The sequence below is a fragment of the Macrobrachium nipponense genome, chromosome 25 (genome assembly GCF_015104395.2).
Source record: "Macrobrachium nipponense isolate FS-2020 chromosome 25, ASM1510439v2, whole genome shotgun sequence".
NCBI lineage: Eukaryota > Metazoa > Arthropoda > Malacostraca > Decapoda > Palaemonidae > Macrobrachium > Macrobrachium nipponense.
Window position 1 is genome coordinate 62745817 of NC_087214.1, and position 18865 is coordinate 62764681.

Here is an 18865-nt window from a genome sequence, read left to right on the forward strand (position 1 = left end):
TACTGAAAAAAAATAGCCGGTACCGTATATTGACTTTAAACCTTCACCAATAATGACTTCATGAGGCTCCACCCACTTTGGCCTCATTATAATTCAGGATAACACTGAAGGCTATCATGGACATTGCTGGATTAGAAAATTTAACTTCTGGCTATAAAAACTAATTTCTTGAGTAGTTGTAAGAAGTGCTAAATGATCCTCAAGGATCCCAGCAGTTGGCCTAAACGTTTAATTCATGTATATTACTGCTATACTGTTGTGGCACTACTGCTACAGTAGTATTACGTACTACACTAGCACTGATACCCCACCCACATATATGCATCGTTCCGCCATTCATAAAGTCTTTGGGTTTCAGAGCCGATGGAGTTTCTGTCTGGTGGATGGGCGGGGCAACATTTCGTCAAAAGTTGTTTACCTTGCTTACGTAATGAATGTTTTTCGACTCTTGGCTCGTAATCATTGGCCATGGCGTCGGCTAGATCATTTTTACTCTATAAAAATTAAAACTATCCGGTCTAGGTTATTGATAACGCTGACAAAATTTGTGTGTGGTTGTAAAATATACATATGTCAATTTTCAGCTACATCCAATGCTTTGACAAGGAGCAAAGTCCAAAAAACCGTGTTACAGAGACCCTGAATCTCATAGTAATTTACAAATACTCTTGAGGTGGAACAAACATTCAGTCCTTAAATGTTAAATAAAAATTGTACCAGACAGAATTAAAGATTTAGGCTGAACTACCAAGTAGGGAGATATCAAAGGATGAAACAAGACAAAATGGGGCATCAACAGATGTAGCAGCATTCAGTAACCCCTTACATGGAAGATGAAAGGAAGCAAAACCATTATGCTCCCTGAGGCTAAAAAGAAACTTTTAGTACTAGAGAAACGTGTAACAAACGGAGCACCTTAAGCCACAAAGAAGAGTGACGACAGGGAAAACCTAAACATCACAAAATCATTACGTATAAAATTTATACCCAAACATCTTTTCCCCTTCAAAAATGTTTCGCCATTCGAATGCATAAGTTCCCGTTAAACAGAGTTCTATTTCTTTTCATGACCTCCCCTTAAAAATAGCTAAACACCCTGAGGTGATTACAGCTCTTTTATTAACTTTAGGTTTAAGAATACGGACACAAAAGAAGCTTGGAGAAAGAACTCCTGCCAACGTGAGAGAAAAGACAAGAACAGAAAACTGTGAAACAAACTAGAAGAACACGAAGTCTGTGAGACAATCAAAATCAAGCAATCAGTGACAAAGGGTAAATTCATCAACTCTACAATTTTCTTTTATTATTAGTTCCAATAAGCTAATAGTGGAGTGGCAATGTTCAAGCAGTTTTGTAAAAAGATTAATACAGTATATATTCTCGTACAAATAAATCATCCTTACCTTTTTAGACTCCCCGGGAACGTCTGAAGTGGATTCTCGTCTTGGAGGACGTTTCTTGAATCTACCAACCTCGTTAGGAGACGTGGATTCGACAACTTGGCCTTCAATTACTTTGGGGTACTTCTTCTTACGCAACGTCAACCCCTCAATGAAATACGGTCCAAAGAGATCACCTAATTTCCACGTATGGCTGTAGTTTTTGCAGAAAGAGCAGAACCAGGTGGTGTCTTTGGAAAATGCGTCGTAATTATTATGAAGCGTACTATTGTAACCAACCTTCGCAGTCTTCTGTTTGGCTTCAATTTTACAGTAAAATTGAATGTTCAACTTCCGCACCTGTTTGTCCTGCTCCTCTTCATCACGGTAAGGAGTATTTACAATGACCTCTCCCGACGTACTTGGATCAACCCGAATGTACGGACCCTTTCTCTCGCCCTCACCCTTTTTCTTCCCATCATCCCCCTTCCTCTTCACATCATCATCATGTCTTCCTTTGCTATTGTACTTCACTTTTCCTTTCACCTTCCCTTTCTTGGCACTGGAAGTGTCATTCTTATATTTCTTGCCCTTCCCATTTTTGAGTCCCTTTGATTTGGCAGCAGAGCCTTTTCCAGGTTTGAAACTACTTGGCACCTTGTCATTATCACCACCCGCATCACCTGCCAATTCCAGGAAATTGCTCAGTGTACTACCACCACGACCCTCACTTTCATAGTCTGCACCGCTTGCATCATCATCGTCGTCGTCATCATTTCCATCACTATCTCCTCCATCATCACTCTCAGCAGTGCTATCCAAGTTTTCAAGGTCCTTGGGTACGTAATCTTCATCTTCACTTTCTTCATCTTCCATGTTGAGTAACATCAACAGATCATTCATCTCATTATCATCCATATTCCTCGGGGGACGTGAAGAGCGCTTAGGACGTTTCTCACTGTAATTCTCTTCGGTAGCACCGGGTATAGTGGAAGCTGTCTCCTCTAAAAATTTTGCAATGTTTTCAACTGTTTCTGCATCTACGTCCATATCTGTGCCTTGAGGGACCTCCATCGCATCTGGAGGAGGGAGCGGTATGTTGGCCGAGGCCTCTGGAACATCTAGTAACATGTCCGAAGGAATGCCAGGAACAGGATTTTTGGAGGTATCATCAACTTCTTTCATTACAGGTTGTGAATTGTTATTAACGGGTACTAGCGAAATCTCAGTGTTGGGCTTCTTCTCACCAGGAATGGATCCAACATCCTGAAGAGTGGGCTTTTCCTCACATTCTGCCTTTATGTCTTGCTCAACAGAAGTTCCTTTCAAATTTTCCTTGGAGTCAGATTCAGGCTTTTCAGACTGAGGGCAATGCACTTTGACCTCTGCTTCTACTTGCCTCACAACAGCCTTCTGAATTTCGACTGGCTTTGTCGCAATTATCTGACTTTCTGAAGACACCTGATTGCCAAAATTCTTAGCTTCTGCTGCAACAGGTACAGTAATGCCTTCAATTACATCACTTGCAGTTCCAGAGGAGCTACCATGATCCCTTCTGGCATTTTGTATATCTTTATGCTCTAGAAATTCATTATTTGTATATTCCTGTGTTTCTAAAGATTTATCATTCTCTACGAATGCTTTGAACTGACTTCCAAAGGACTCCTTTTCAAACTCTGGCCCTTTCCTCCTAAGATAAGGCAGTGACATCCCGTCAACTTTGCATTTGTCCTGGATACCTGAGATTGCACTTTTGTTTGGGGTAACAGACTTACTGTCAACAAGCGTTTTTGAAGTTGGACTTTGAAGAGTTTCCTTATTTTCTTGTTTATCAGGAACAGATTCGTTGACTTCTAAACTGGCAGTTTGTAAAGGTTTCTCCTTTGGGATACATTCTTCCAAATCTGGCTCATGTTTGGAGCCTTTTAGGATTTCATTTGTATCAAGTTCTTCCTCTTTTGGTTTCATCAGCTCAGATTCTGCCTTACCGTCTTGCTTGGCACTTGCCCTTCTTCCTCGTAACCTCTTGACACGAGATTCTGCTTCCTCCATTTGTGCTATCACAGTTAAAGTTTCCCCAACAGACTCCAGTGGTGTATCTGAGGACTTTACGACCATCTCATTCTGCGGTACATCACAGGAGCTAGATGACTTTTCATTACTTATAGAACTCACATCTGTTACTTTGTTTGGTTTGGTTTGAAGCAACGAAGAACCCTCGGGTTTCAAGGCATCATTGGTAAGATGCAAGGCTCCAGTTTTCTCTTCAGAGGTCCTCTCTACATCACATGAACTGACCTCCTGTATGTCATTCTCAGCTGAATCTTCAGCATCATCATAAACATCATCTTCAGGTACTGTCTGATACTGACTGGTTTCTTCTGGAAGCACATCAGTTTCACTGCCACCAAATAGTTTCTTTTTAGTCCCTTTTGGAAAGGGTGTGAATTTTCTCTTACGTTTCTTGCCCCTCCCCTTCCCTTTACCCTTAGCAGTTGCTTCTGGGCTTTCCGCTTCCACTTTTGGGCTTTCCACTTTCACACCTTTGGGTGGTCTTCCTCGTCTACCCTTCTTGACAGGGGGAACAGAATTACATTTCTCATCAACATTAATACTGTCTGAAACTTTCGTGTGTCCATCATCTGTTATTGCAGAGTCCACACTGGTGGGAAGACTTTTCTCTGGGGTTGAAACATTATCAACCTCACTGTTCAAAGCCTGACCACCCATCATGTCACCTTGATCTAAAGGTCTCCTTCCTCTTCTTCGTACACGACTGCTTGGAGAGCCATCAGTTATGTCTGACCCACGTGAGGGCGACTCATCTTTTTCAATCTTCTCTTCCGAATTTTGTGCATTGTTAAGGATAGACCCTGAGAACGAAGTGTTAAGTTTTGAATTACTGGGGAGTGACTGAAGACTCAAATCAGAGGAGTCATCTCCTTTGACATCCAACAAGGAGGAGTCCATCTCTCGAGGCTTAACTCTACGGGTACTTCTACGAGGAGAAGTAACATTAACATCTAATTTTGCATTATCAGTGGTCAAACTATCACAACTCTCAGAATTCTGTAAAACATCAGATGATTTACTATCAAGGGAAGGTGCATGGTTGTAAGTGCCACCTTCATTGCAAGAAACCTCTGACAAACTTTTTGATAAGTCCCGAACAGGAGGAGATACTCCTCGGAGCCATTCCTTGTTACGATCCGACACAGGGCTCCGAGAGCTTGAAAAAAACTTGGGTGACTTAGGAGATTTTACCATTGTATCACGAGATCTAGGACTAATATTGGCTTTTGCTGCTTCCACAGGAGACTGCTTGTTGTTTTTCTTTGGGCTAAATCCCTTCTTCCTCCCTCTCTTGCCCTTTTTCCCTCGACCTACACCGTCACTGTCAGTGTCATTGAAGTCATATACATCTGGGCTGCAAGATGAAGGGGTTATGGGAGGGGGACCCGGAACTCTTAAATCAGGCTCCATGGCGAGAGACGTATCAACGTGCAAAGGCTCGGTGATACTTGAGAATTCGTGGGAATCTGCTGCCATTGGCAATCTGCCTCTACCCCTAGGGGCCCCACGATAGAGGCCCCTTCCTCGCCCTCTACTTGGGGGAGAATTATGCATAGACTTAGGTGGTGATTCTTCCTGAGGGCCTGACAACGGCTGGGGAGGTGGCAGGGGAGGGGGTGGCAATACAGGAGGACTTGTCGGAGGTTCGGTTGTTTGTGGCTGCTCGGGACTGGGATTGCTTTCGCTGTCAGTCCTTTCACGAACTTCCTTCGGTCTCCTCCCTTTCTTTTTCACTGGGGTCGCATCAGGAGAAGAATCCTCATTCATCTCCAGCACTGGGTCTGTGCCATCCTCAACATAGGAAATGGCCCTCTTTTGCCTAGTTCTCCTCTTACTCTCTGCACTCTCATCCAGCTGCCCTTCAATAAGAGTGGTCTCTACTTCCACTACAGCCTCACTTTCAGATTTCCTCTTCCTGTTCCGCTTTCTAGGACTGTACAGCATTTCATTATCACCATTATAAAAATCTTGATCACTCTTATCTAAACTTCTATTCAATGCTTTTTCTGTTTCACAACTCTGCATGCTCACATTTAACGAAGACTGACTGTCACTACCACTACTACTAGCATTCTTCTCCACAGCCTCACAAGATCCACTAAGACCATTTACAGGGGTGCTTTCTACATTGGGACTTATAGTATGTGCAGTACTTTCCTCTCTCGTCTGGTTGTAACTCGTACTAGATAGACTATTACTCGCCCCCCCACCATCACTCCTGGAACCGACTTCACTACTCACACTAGTCTTTCCCACCATACTGTCACTGACAACAGTGTCATTTTCCATATAACTAGGAGAACATCTCCTCTTTTTAACAGGTGCAACATTGCTATCTAAAGAAGCATTACTAGGAGGGGTCCGTACACTACGAATGTCCACCTCTGGCAGGGATATCTGTGGTTGCGTGAGGGAGCGAGGCGGAGGGTCCTGTGAGGGATATGATGTCTCTGCTTCCTTTGGATGCGGTTCCAGCAGGTCTGTCCGAACTTGCAGCTGGAGCGTTTGAGAATGAGGGGAAGGCGCAGGGGGCACATCCTGCTTTGTGGGTGGAGGAGTTGTCTGAGCTACCTGCAGTAGCTGACTGGCATTCAAGTGGGCTGCCAAGAAAGGATGAGCTAGAGCATGACTCATAGCCTGACTCATTCCCTGGGCGGGGAACGTCTCTCTGGACAGCCGTAAAGCTGGATCTACTGGCGAGTTACTATGCACGGAATCGTGAGGAGAGTCCCTGTGTTCGACGGCGTTCCGAGTAAGGAGAACGTCATAACCCTGAGAATCATCTGAACTTGAGTCTCCTCCACCTCCACCTCCACTCTCAGATTGCATAGCAACGGGGTATATGACACTCTGACGCCTGGGCTGCTCTTGCTTACGTCTGTGCCTGATTCTCTGGTCGCCCTCACTCTCACTGCCACTCTGCACTCGCCTGCCATCACTTCCCATGTCACCGCCACCATCTCCAACCCCAGGAGGGGGCTCAAAGTTTCCTTTCCCAATCACAGGAGTACAAACGGTTTCCTGATTATTGATTGTTGGAGGAGGGTGGGAGCGAGTCCTACCTGGCGACGGCAGAGGGTCATCGTGTCGGATGTCGGCCGGGACTGGGGTGCACTTCCTTCCCTGTGGAGAAGGCTGCTGCATGCGAGAGGCTCCGTGCATTCCTAACCCCTCTCCATTGAGACCAGCCGTGGCTGCGGCCACAAATGCAGCCGCCTGTTGTTGTTGTTGTTGTTGCAACTGCTGTTGATGATGTTGCTGTTGCTGTCTCCTCTGCTGCTGCTGCTGCTGCTGCTGATGCTGCTGCTGCTGTTGCTGGTGGTGGCCAGTCAATGCACTCGCAGCATGAAGCGCAGCAGGATTTATGGATGGCGGAGGCGCAGCCGGGAGGGCACTGAGGGCAGCGGCTGCAGCGGCATATTGCCGAGCTGCCAAAAAACTTCTGTAAACATTAGCTGCATCAGCACCTCCACTGGCAACTAGCTGCTGAAGGGAGGCCAAAGCTGAGCCCATGCTTGCTCCCATGCCTGGAGGCAGAGGTGGAGTAGCCTTCGTCTCCCCCTTGCTTGGAACTCTGCGGCCCTCACTCCGACCCTCCGGGCGGCCTTCTCCGCGGCCATCCACCTGTCCTTCTCCGTATCCACCGTAGCCATAGAGTCTCATATCACCTCCACCTCCTGAAAGCAGAAATGGAAATATGTAAGGTTGGAGGTATTTAAAACAAACAATCATCTGCAATGTCTTCATGTTCAAAATTCAAAATTTAAAGGAAAATAAACTTTGTCCATCCATTTCTCTTAAGCCTTGATAGAATCTGTAATTACAAAATGCCAAAAGCCTGACTATAATTTTTGAAGGACTTCCCTTGATACACTGACTTGTTTGCCATAATTATCAAAAGCAGTGTTAAGTATGGGGCAACTTGCCTATCATTACCTTAAAGAGTCAATGCAAAGACCCTAAAAGAAGTATCAATATTTTGGCATACTAACGTTGGCTCATTAGCTAATAACTCACGACTTACACAGAAGCATCTTTCCGCAACAAGTAATCCTACTGATACTACATAGCTTGCCCTATGGCATTCTGCTTATTACAGTGAGCTACTTTCCATACCAAAGTGAGCCATTTTCCAACAATAGTACGTATTTCAGCGTTGTCTTTATCTTAACATGTCTCCAAGGCGTGCTACAGGTGTATCTTAACATTTCTCTAAGGTGTGGTACAAGCATATGTGATCTAGCTTAAATCTGACTAAACAATAAAAATTTTGCTTTACACAGGTGGACTTCACAATAAAATACAAATAAGATTTTCATGAGTTTTAATACATACTTGGATACTCTTCTGCATTTTAAGGTTACATATCTCCTCCCCTATCGACATGGATATTAGATACCTTCAGCAGTAGCAAGATTCATTCCAAATAAATATGAATATGATGTTTTACTTAATGGTGGCCACACAAAAAGTAAGGTTTACAGTCTGGTGAGAGTACTATGTTTATGACCACCTACCTGCCAGTAACATATAAAACACACAGCCACAAAAAGACAAACAAAATACAGGCAGTCCCCAGTTATCAGCGGGGTGATGACGAGCGAAAATCGCCATAAACCGAAACTCTGTGATTTACGGCGTTTATGGGGCCACGTTTCGGTGGTTACTGGTGCCTCCGTTAGGTTGTGTTACGGTGCCATAACTATTTGGCATCTTATGGCGCCGATAGCCAAAACTTGGTCTGTTACGGCGCCATAAATCGTCGATTTCATGGTATACTAGACAAGCTCCATAACACCGGATCGCCATTCACCGAGTCCGCCGGTAAATGGGGACTGCCTGTGAGGGGAGAAGGTTTTGATTAAAAAGGAAAATGAGCAACACACCTTGCCATGCTGTACCAAAACCTGGGTAGTTGTTGTACTGCAGGGTCCTACTCAACTCGCCCCACAGTGCGGCATTTCCGGCAGACGCCGTCCCCCCATGACTAGCACCTCCACTGCCACTGCTGCTTCCAGCACCACTATTGCTGCTTCCACCGGGGCCAGAACCAGGACCCCCGTCTCCCCTCTCCCGGCTACTTCGTTCTCCATCATTGTTAAAGTCTGCAAGGATTTATCACCCTAAAATATTGCTTACGGAAAGATGCCATAGACAGCTTCTATACAGAGGAAACTGCGTGACCAACTTCCTTACATTCTATCAACAAATTTCCCAAGATATTGCTTTCAAAGATAAATTCAAAATATGTATACAGCCTTCCAAGATATTGCTTTCAAAGATAAATTCAAAATAGTCTTCCAAGATATTGCTTTCAAAGATAAATTCAGAATACAGTCTTCTCGTCTTAATCTCATTCTCTAACTACTAAATATATTGGGATTAGTGTACAACTAAGTTAAAATTAACTACCAACCCCCATCTCCAACTACAAACTAAATCAATTCATGTACTGAATTTAGAAGAGAATATATAGACACAAATGAAGGTCAAATTAAATTCTGAGCTTAATTAACAAAAATACTGCTAACAGAAGTACCTCACTCTACATTGTTGGTTCATTCCTAAACACAGAACTTAAGTCTTAAACCACCTACTACATCAGATAAACCTTTAAAAAAAAAAACCTACACACCCTATTAACCCTCAAGTTTGTTAGTTATGAAAAATACAAAAGGGTTAAAAATTTGTCATTTATTTTGTGAATTTATATTTTTTTTGTAATACAATAGCACCTTACTATTGATTTTTGTATTTTTACCGCTGCTGACTGAATACTAGATGCTGGAACTAGGCTGTGCACAGCTAAACTTCATATGAATAAAACAATAATCCATTCATCTTTAGGGTTGTTAATGATTTTATACTGTAAGTGTTAATACTCTAAATTATTTCAATTTGTTTTTATCTATTTGTTTTATGATGTTTCAACATTTGTTGCCGTCTTATAAAACGATGCATAAATTGAAGTTATTAATTTTTAACAAAACCACCATAACACTGAACGAGACTTAAAACAATTTAGCTGAAGGTATTACTATCTATAGAATCAAAGTGAATACTTGACAAATTAAAAGCCATGCGCAGAACAGGAAGTCCTTGACATGATACTTACTTGCATACTGATTTAGAGCTGTGGCATACTGCGCAAAATTACGCTGTCTGTCACCCATTATGTCTCCTGAAAAAATAAAGAGGTAATTAGCCAAGACACTTGAATAGAATACACTCATTAAAATATTGCAGTTACACATAACGCATTATGCAAGGCCAAGGTACCAGTCCCAAGTTGGAGAAATAAAAAGGAAAAATAAAATGTGTATAACTCTTAAGAATGCAGTTTATTACTAATATCGCAGCAAAACAAAATAAAAAATGAACTAGTCTACAAACAAGACAATTAAATTCAACTCCAGTATTCTACAATGTCTTTTCACACATACAAACTTCTATCATTCTTCAACTGGGTCTACTAGTACTAACATATGACCGCAAATTTGAATCTTAAAAAATTAAAGTCTGAACTTGATCTTTTAAAGAATAAAAGAATACACGATAGTCTGGCGTTGCCCTCCTCCTTAGCAGATCAGTCTAGGTGATAAATCCCGGAGCCCACGATTACAAGGCTTCATAAATGGTCAGATCTGATCTGGTCTCCTTGACTGTCAATGTGACAGTGAGGCCAATAACAAGGTTGTTTGCAAATATCAAAATTGAAAGTTATCTTTCAAAATATTGCACATTTATACAATACAGTGGAAAATGAACTCTACTTTCAGCTGGCTTTAGTGGCCTGACAATTCTGGTGATCATTACGAGCCTCCCGTTTTTGCGTAAAGATGACTAAAGACCCAACACTTGCTGCAAATATAGACTACATACACACTGATATTTTCCCAATAGAGATCAAATTGATGTACATCAATCAGGACCTGCTTTTGCCATTTTCAATTCGTATCAACCATGTTTGACACAATGGAGCAAAAGAAATCTCACCTTACACAGAAGCCAACATTGCCCGGACGGTCAAAATAACATTCAGAGGACTCGGAACTAATAAGATTCCCCAGTTCTTTGCTATGAAATACATATATATAGCTACGTAGCATCATTAATAAGTTAGCTTGGCATGCCAACCGCTCATGTTCACGTTTAGAAGAATTCCTTGAGAATGGGGTGGACTCAAATTGCCACTGATGTAGCAGCTTCAACGATGAGCTCTTGCCTTCAAGACTACATTGCATTTCAAGCACTTGAGGCCAAAACATGGAAATGACCTTAACTTCTTAAAAGATAGGTCCCCTTCCTTGTGTGGTGCATGAGGCAACTACTGTCTAACATCATAAAAGAATGACACACAGGTCTGCTATGACACTCACTACTCAAGTAGTACTCAAAAATATCTAGGACACGACTGCAAGCACTTTTATTGTGTTAGGAAAATCACTTCCAAGGATTACAACTGGAGTAGTTTTAGGCTGTCTTCATATAGCTGCAATATCAAACTTCTCGTTATCAAGTAGAGAAAATGGTAAATCTGCAGTTCACTTGATTCTCTTAAACATGGCAACTATCATGAAAAAAAATGCCAATATAACTACTCAAGGCCATAAAACTGAAATCACTTTCTAGATATGGGGGTACTGGCATTAGATTCCAAGAACTACAAGCAGATCTTCTTTGCAGAAAGAGCAATACCATGCAAGGCTGCAGCCTTTTCATCAAAGCCTTTACAAAGAGAGCCGTCTTCTGCGTCATTCATAAGAGCTGCAATATACCATGACATAAAAGTGTAGGTAGTGACATGGAAAATAGACTTTGGAAAGGTGAAACAGAAAAGTACATTACTTTTCATGGTCTGTATGGATGATATATCATATTACAAAGGAAGTGGTCGAGAAATATGGTATCCAGTTACAACACTGGAAAACAGACCGACTCAGACGTGAAGACAGTTTAAACATTTGATGAGAAGGGAACAGTTTTCCAGAAAAGTACTATGAAGTAGATATGGAAGTAGCAGGGCAACAAAGGGAAAACTGATGTAAAAATTTATGATGATAGTTTGTTTGCAAGATACACATACTAAGAAGGCTACTACTATGCTTAAAATAATGAAAACCGTTGACAGAAAACTGATAATGCTGAAGCCAGCAGCTCAAAACTCCCCTTCCACACGGACTCAGAATACAGAATTCAAGCCAAAGGCCAAGCGCAGGAACCAATGAGGTCATTAAACTAGAAGGAAATTGACATTTTTAAGGTCTGAAAGGTGCAACTGAAGGAAAAACATGCAGTTGCACTATGAATCAACCGAGAGGAGAGGGTGAATGTAAGATGGAAGAAAGGCAATATGAATGGAGGCACAGTAAAAGGAATGAAGCGGGTTACATTGTGGAGCCACAATGACACTGCACAGAACCTTTAGTAATACCTACACAACATCACATGAGGTGCACTAACAGCACTAGTAGTCCTCCTACAGGGGACACACACGCTGACTCAAGTCAAGTGCCTTTATTCCCATACAACCCACACCTCCACAATAAGTGCAAACCCAGCATAATATGTGGGCTGTTCTCCCAGATCTCATTAGTGCTGGTTGGGTCAACATCCTGCACAAATATTTCAGCATTTTTTAAGAGCAGTGGTGGTTTATAATAAAGCACACACGATGGTAATCATGACATGATGCCATTCCAAACTAGATGGCTTTCCTGGAAAGGCTGCAGTTGAACCCTAAACTAAGACGAATCAAGCCGCCAGCTACCTAACGCTGCACGTATCAAGAAACATACCTGTCATGTTTCATCATAAGTTACGTTTTCCAAAAATATGACTGACTTAACACTGTTATACTACTGTATATAAGTTGTTCATACAATAAAAACCTATTAAGCAACCTGAGCTATACAATGAACAGTATAAACAGAAGTTTCTTTTCCTATCATATTAAGAAATACATGATGTTTCTCATGCCAATCATTTCTGGCATAAGCAGTGGAGATGTTTACTGAGGTAGAAAATAAAATGAGCTGGGGGTGTTATGTCACATACAAGGGGTTTTGTTTTACATAATTTAAAGTAACAACAAAAATTTTCCAAGGCACTCGGGTAATACATAAAAGCTTTGAAAAGAATAGTTAACATATACACACAAAAGGTTATTTTACTTTAAAAAATCCCTACGTTGCATACTTCCATACTGTAGAGTTGTAAATCACATCACTAATTGGTTTACTGGGTTCATAATACCCTATATCAACCATTTACCTTTCGTAACCTTTTGTACTTTCTCAATCTACCCCAGTTCTGACATTACCCAACACTAACAAGATACAAGATGTCACTGCTCTAAGCCACTTTCCATACCTATACTGATTCATTCATACAATAAGGACTAACCTAGTTTTCTGATGCAAATTTAACCTTATCATACAGCACTGGACTATGGAGTCAGAATTGGTAGCAAGTATTGGTGACACAGATAAACTTTGCTGTTGGTGTTTAATTATTGAGTCTGTAACTTCTGTGTATGCCTCATTAATCTGGGATGACTTACTAAACTTATCCCCCCCCCCCCCCCCACCCCCCACACTACTGAAACCTTTACGATAATCTAACCCATTCCTGACGACAGGGATATTCTCTTTACAAGTTTAGCATCGCTGTAACTTAAACGGCACACAGGCTTTAAGAAATTTATGACACTTCCAAACTTCTTGAATACTCTATGTAAACTTTAGAACAGAACACATCATGGACATCAATATAACCTAGTGACATTGCTCTTGAAGAATAATAAAAGAGGGCTAACACAATGTAACATAATGCACAATTAGTTCACTACACTGCAAATAACACCGCCCAAGCACTGAATGAACAAAGATGATCAATCATGACTAATGTACAATTTTGTATCATGAGCTGTAATTACATATCGGGAACAAGAACGCATGTACAGCACTGTATGTTGGAAATACTCGTAAACTTCAACTATTTTAACCATTATCAGTATCACTTGAATTGCTTCATGTGACTATATAATGTAAGATGATAATTTTGTCCACTATTATTAGAAATATTTAACCTCCATGATGCAATATCAAGGGAATGGCATGGTCCTATACTAAGAAACACCTCAACCTACCAGTTATTATGGCAACAGTCAATGCTATGCCATGAAATAGCCTACTTACTGTATGAGAAAACAGTTAGCATCTACATACATCTGGCACATACTGAAACCATTTTCTATTTGAATTTTTGTTATAAAGTGTGAACGCAAATGGCCGTAAGGCATGGTCTGGATAAACTAATCCTTTATATAATAATAATAATAATCAACATTGTACATGCTTTAGTGTTACGTTTTCCCTTCCAGGGGGAAGTACGTAGCTTGATGAATTCCATCAAGTCCTTTCTAGCCTGTGTATTTCATACCTATAATCCCCATCTGGTCAGCTTCAATTTGAACCAGTCTGCAACACAGCAGCTTTCATTTACTTCAAGAGCCCACCTGTATACATATGTCTGTCTGACCCAACACTTAGGTTTAATTACCGAGTTTGCGGCTAAATGTTCAGTTGTAATGGCTTTCAATGATGGGAATACGAGGGCATCCCTTTTACCCGCTACAGTTATGACATTTTTTATATTAATTAGATCAGAGATGACAAAAACTATGAACTGAAATTATTCCTTTCCTATACTGTCACACTGAAATCATGTGATGCCTGCTAAGAATATTTCATTTTTTCAATATAGTCACCGTATTATAATGCAGCTCTTGAATCACAAGTTAAAATTAGTGCACAGTAAAAGTTGAAGCTAGACAGCTGCTGTAGGGAAGAAACCCAAAAGTAAAGGATGGAAAACTTTAAGGCAGAACCTAGGATATAAGTAACCAATCCTCTACCCAACTTTGCAACATGAGACTGTCACTTTCAAAGGGTAACAACAAAAAAAATCAGTTTCTTTATATACCTGCCACTATGAAATGACATTGGAATAGGCAAGGTATACCATGAAAGATTTGCCTTTTTGAACATGTTATAAACTTTTTTTAATCCAGTATTGTAAATTCTCAAGATAATGGTACTGTTAACGTTATAGCATAGCCTTATATAATAACACTGCACACTGTGTTTTGCACAGGAAAACTTGACGAAAATAGGGCATAGCCCGTTTGAAAGAATGATTACAACAGTGACATACACCCAAGTTTTTGACGACTACAAAATAAACCTACTGCGCGCCTCAGAATGATCGTCTCATTAAAGCTTACTGTCCATTTTAACTGATGAATACCCCAGCCCATTTCCGCATGTTATGATCACAACACATGCGGCAACCTTTCGCGTTTTCTCCCCTTTCCCAAAGACATCATTTTCCTTGATAAAAACATGACCTACAATTTGTCATAGCCTGAGAATTAGCCTACAAAGCAGCAAGATCTTCGATGCCCAGCCTAACCTTCTGAAATTTACTCGTACAAAGTGCATCGATGCCAATAGGTCAGATTGAGGTAGAGATACCAAAAAATTGTGACAATCAATTTTTGCAATGGGCTGTCGGTCAATTTTTAAACGCCTACGAGGGACAGTTACTTCGTAATTATAAATCAGCTAGTGTATCTAACCCAATTCCAGAGCCTGTAAAGAGACCTAAGCATCTTAGATACATGAAGTTTTAAGTACCCCAGAAAATTGCTAATGCAAAATAGGCCATGACTGGCCTACAAATAATATATGTAGTGTATTTATTATTTAAATTTGAGACAGAAATGCCAACCAGATTAAGGTCCAATTTAGAACCAAATACCTTCGCCACACCCCTGGGCCAAAGGAAATGTAAACGGCGTACAAAATAATGCCCAAAATGAGACTCGACATAGTATCCCAGACCACAAACTATAAAAGGCCGTGTCGTTACCCTAGGTCTAAATAAATCTGTGCCAAATAAAAACAAAAAGTTATAGAAAAACCTCTAGCCTATTTGGGGGGGGCTGAAACGACCCACGCCCGTGAAGCCCAAGGGCGGAAACCCTCCGCAGGGAAGGCGTCCATCCGCCAGGCTCGTGAAACCTAATAGGACAGGGCCTCATCCCAGGGCGGCGTAATTATGCCTTAATAGACACGTCTGATTCTTTAAATAAAATAGAGGATTAAAACAAAGCAAATAATGTTATAAACAAAAACAAAAAACCAAAAAGGGAAACGGGGGAAGGAAAACGGGAAACCTTTTGTCATCCCAACGGACACAGATTGGGGTCTGAAGGAGGAGGAGGAGGAGGAGGAGGCGCCCTTGGGAAGCAAACGCCTGTCGGAAGAGGAGGAGGTGGAAGAGGAAGAAGAGGCGACCTTCGGAAGCAAACGCCCGTCGGAGGAGGAAGAGGAAAAAGAAGAGGAGGAGGAGGAGGAGGCTACTATTACGAAGGGCATGGGAGGGAAGAAGACGAGCGAGAGCTCGACGGACAAGGGACATGGACACGGACACATGGCTCGACTGCTGCTGCTGAAGAAGTCCCTACTACTGCTGGTTCTGCTGTCCGAAGGTTGCTGCTGCTGCTACTGCTCAGCTACACCACGGCCGCCCAGCCCCTGGCCGCCCCTACCGGGCCCATATCACCCGAACAGACCGCCCACGGGCGTCGCTGGCCTCCCGGAGAGCGGCGGGGACCTCGTGAAATGAAATTTCCACCATGCCATAGGAGGCGTGAGCGCCGCCCTAAGAAACTAATCGATACAGGAGGACTTCGGGGGTGGCAGGCAGGCAGGCAGCAGCGGCAGCAGCAGCAGCTCGGAGGCGGCGGCGGTGGTGGTGGTGGACCGGGGTATCCATCCACCACGGACACACACACACTCCCCCCTCCCCCTTATCCCACGGACCCCCCCGCCCCAGCACTCAAAGACACCTTCCTCGTTCGTCTTTTCAGGCCCCTTTTTCGGGCCTATTCCGGCCCCGCACGCCCACGCCCGCGGTGGCTTACCATGCGAACATGGTTCTTGTCGCCCATTGAACACTGGTCAACCGTCAAACACTGGGGATTCGGGCAGGATCCGGCGCTGGAGGGAAATTTCTCGTCCTTGAGTATAACGAAGCGAATAAAAGCAGGCGGACTTGTTGACGCTCGCCGCTAGATGGCTCCTGCGGAGGAGCAGGCGGCCACAGAAAACCTTCCGCAGGGGAGACTCGGCTAGATCAGGAATGGAATTCAGTCGGGGTCGTCTCTCTCCTCTCTCTCTCCTCTCCTCCCCCCCGCCCAGGTCAATTATGCATACAATGTGCTTTTCCCTCCCCTTCGTGTACACCTTAGGGCGCGCCGGCGAAGGACGGGCGGCTCGTCCTGCTTCAGTCTTGGGGGTTTTTCTGCTCGCCCTCGGCGGATTTCAGGTTGATTCAGAGGACGTGGACGTTTGCATTGCATGGGAGGGTTCAGTTACGCATTTCTGCTTTTAATGTTGCAAAGTTATTGATAATTACAGCGTGCAATGATCTCTTTCCTTTCAGTCTCGGGCTTTCTATTCCCCTTCGACAGATTAGCGAGTTTGATTTAGAGGACGTAGACGTTTGGGGAGGTTCAATTACGCATTTGTTGGTCTTTATCAGGAGGCATTTCTGCTTTTAATGTTGCAAACTTGATGGTAATTAAAGCTTGCAATGATCGCTTTCATTCAACGCGCACATTTATTCGACTCGGAAGTCCATTCAAACTTCAACGTCAATTCTTCGATCCGAGCCTTCGTAATTATGTAACGCGCGTTTCCCGTCCCTCAATTACTTAAAATCGTCGATACTTTTACTTTTTAAAAAGTATAACTCGCATATGCAAGGTCGTCAACGTCCTTAAATGCCCGGTGTCCGGCAATATGGACATTTTCGTGCGAGAGAGATAATTCGAGTCACGCAGGTAATTCAGCGGGCGTCGGCGCCATTGGCGGTAAATGGCGGGAAACTGAAATATTTACACGACGACCTAATATTTAATGGGAAACGCAAACGCATAAGAGACTTCTGCATTTCTGATAGACGCATTCCTTTTTTTCGAAATGGCCGTGCTTGTTTTGTATAATTGCTTGGCACAATGCGTGTTTTGTACGAAATCCTAAATTATGTACCGTTGTAAGGGGGTTGAGATATTTTACCCCGAGGGCATGTTATGTTCTTAAAGGGACAAGTGTCTCGGCCACATTTTATTTGTTTATGGACGGTCTAGCAAAAGACATGATAGTAATTATAAAGCTTAAAATTGTAAATTATCCGGAGAAAGCTATATTTTCTTCTTAGTAACACAACTGTAGACTTCATCAATGAAATGCAGAGAACAATATAAGGCCTATAGCCGAGATGTAGTTTCAGCATATTTATCGGTTAATGGAATCACGTCGGTACTGCATTTATATTTTATCTTAGCCATTTACAAATGCAACTGTGGAACTTATAAGCAAGACAACCAATTCTGGCCAAGCCCGGAAGAAGAAGAAGAAGAAGAAGAAGAAGACGGAGGAAGAGGAGCAGGAGGATATGGAGGAAGAACTTCACACCCAAATGAGGATTCGATGGGGTCGGTGAAATCCTTGGTAAAATCGTAACGGGGTCGGGATTAGGGGCAGAACCTCAGAGGAAAAATACATCCTCCCCACCCCCTCCCCCATAACCCCTCAGATAACATTCCGACAAGGTCTTCCCCTACTCCTCCCCAACCCCAGGTTGAGGGGAGGGGTATCTTCCCCCTCCATCAGAAGAGCTTGTTCAGTTCTGATTTCACCGAAGTACGAAACTTTTTGCCTACCATTTTCTAGTCGTTCCACAGACAAACGGAGCAAAACGCTTATACAAATTATAGGTCTTTTCTTACATAACCTTTACAGTTTATGATGTTCTATGGAGGGCATGACGTTACTTCACAGGATATATATAAAAAAATATTCTCGAGAGCCAAACCCAGGAAGCTAAAAGTAGCGTTTACGAACAAGTCCAATATGACGCGAACAGTGACGTCACAATGCTACGAAATCCGCGAAATAAAAAATCTTTAATTTAAAAAAAAGGACATTTTGGTCTTTACAATGAATGAAATCGTGCCCTTTCCTCTTATGGAAAAGAACGAGCCCCACCGGATAACAACCCCCAGCATGAGAGATCCCTCCGTACTTCCTCTGATCCATCAGGCCAGCAGAAGCAGCCTCCTCCCCTCCCCTCCCCCACCCCAACCCTACCACAGGGTGGGAAAGACACAGAGGGGGGGGGTTATCCCCCACCCTTCCAGCTTCTCCCTTTTATCTACGGCGGATGGAGTGTTTGCTTTTTTCTTCTTCTTCTTCGTCTCTTCCATCTGTCATTGTTTCCTACTTCAGCTGGATGGAACTGGTTGCTTTTTTTACTATCATATATATTTATTATTATTCGCG

General features: G+C 42.6%; 1 protein-coding gene across 5 annotated transcripts in view; it reads right to left on the bottom strand.

Annotated features, from left to right (window-relative positions):
- LOC135199443 (mucin-17-like) overlaps window positions 1-16602 on the bottom strand; it is a 34478-nt gene extending 17876 nt beyond the window's left edge. For 3 of the 5 annotated variants that reach the window (XM_064227488.1, XM_064227487.1, XM_064227483.1), the window contains exons 1-4: window positions 16444-16602; window positions 9568-9633; window positions 8339-8557; window positions 1404-7129 (exon numbers count right to left, since the gene is read on the bottom strand). In XM_064227488.1, the coding sequence (XP_064083558.1) occupies window positions 1404-7129; window positions 8339-8557; window positions 9568-9625 (6003 nt within the window). In that variant the 5' untranslated portion in view covers window positions 9626-9633; window positions 16444-16602. Of the gene's footprint in view, window positions 1-1403; window positions 7130-8338; window positions 8558-9567; window positions 9634-15948; window positions 16307-16443 lie in introns of those variants that run through there. The other 2 variants (XM_064227486.1, XM_064227485.1) reach the window with 2 other exon arrangements.
- Window positions 16603-18865: the final 2263 nt, after the last annotated feature.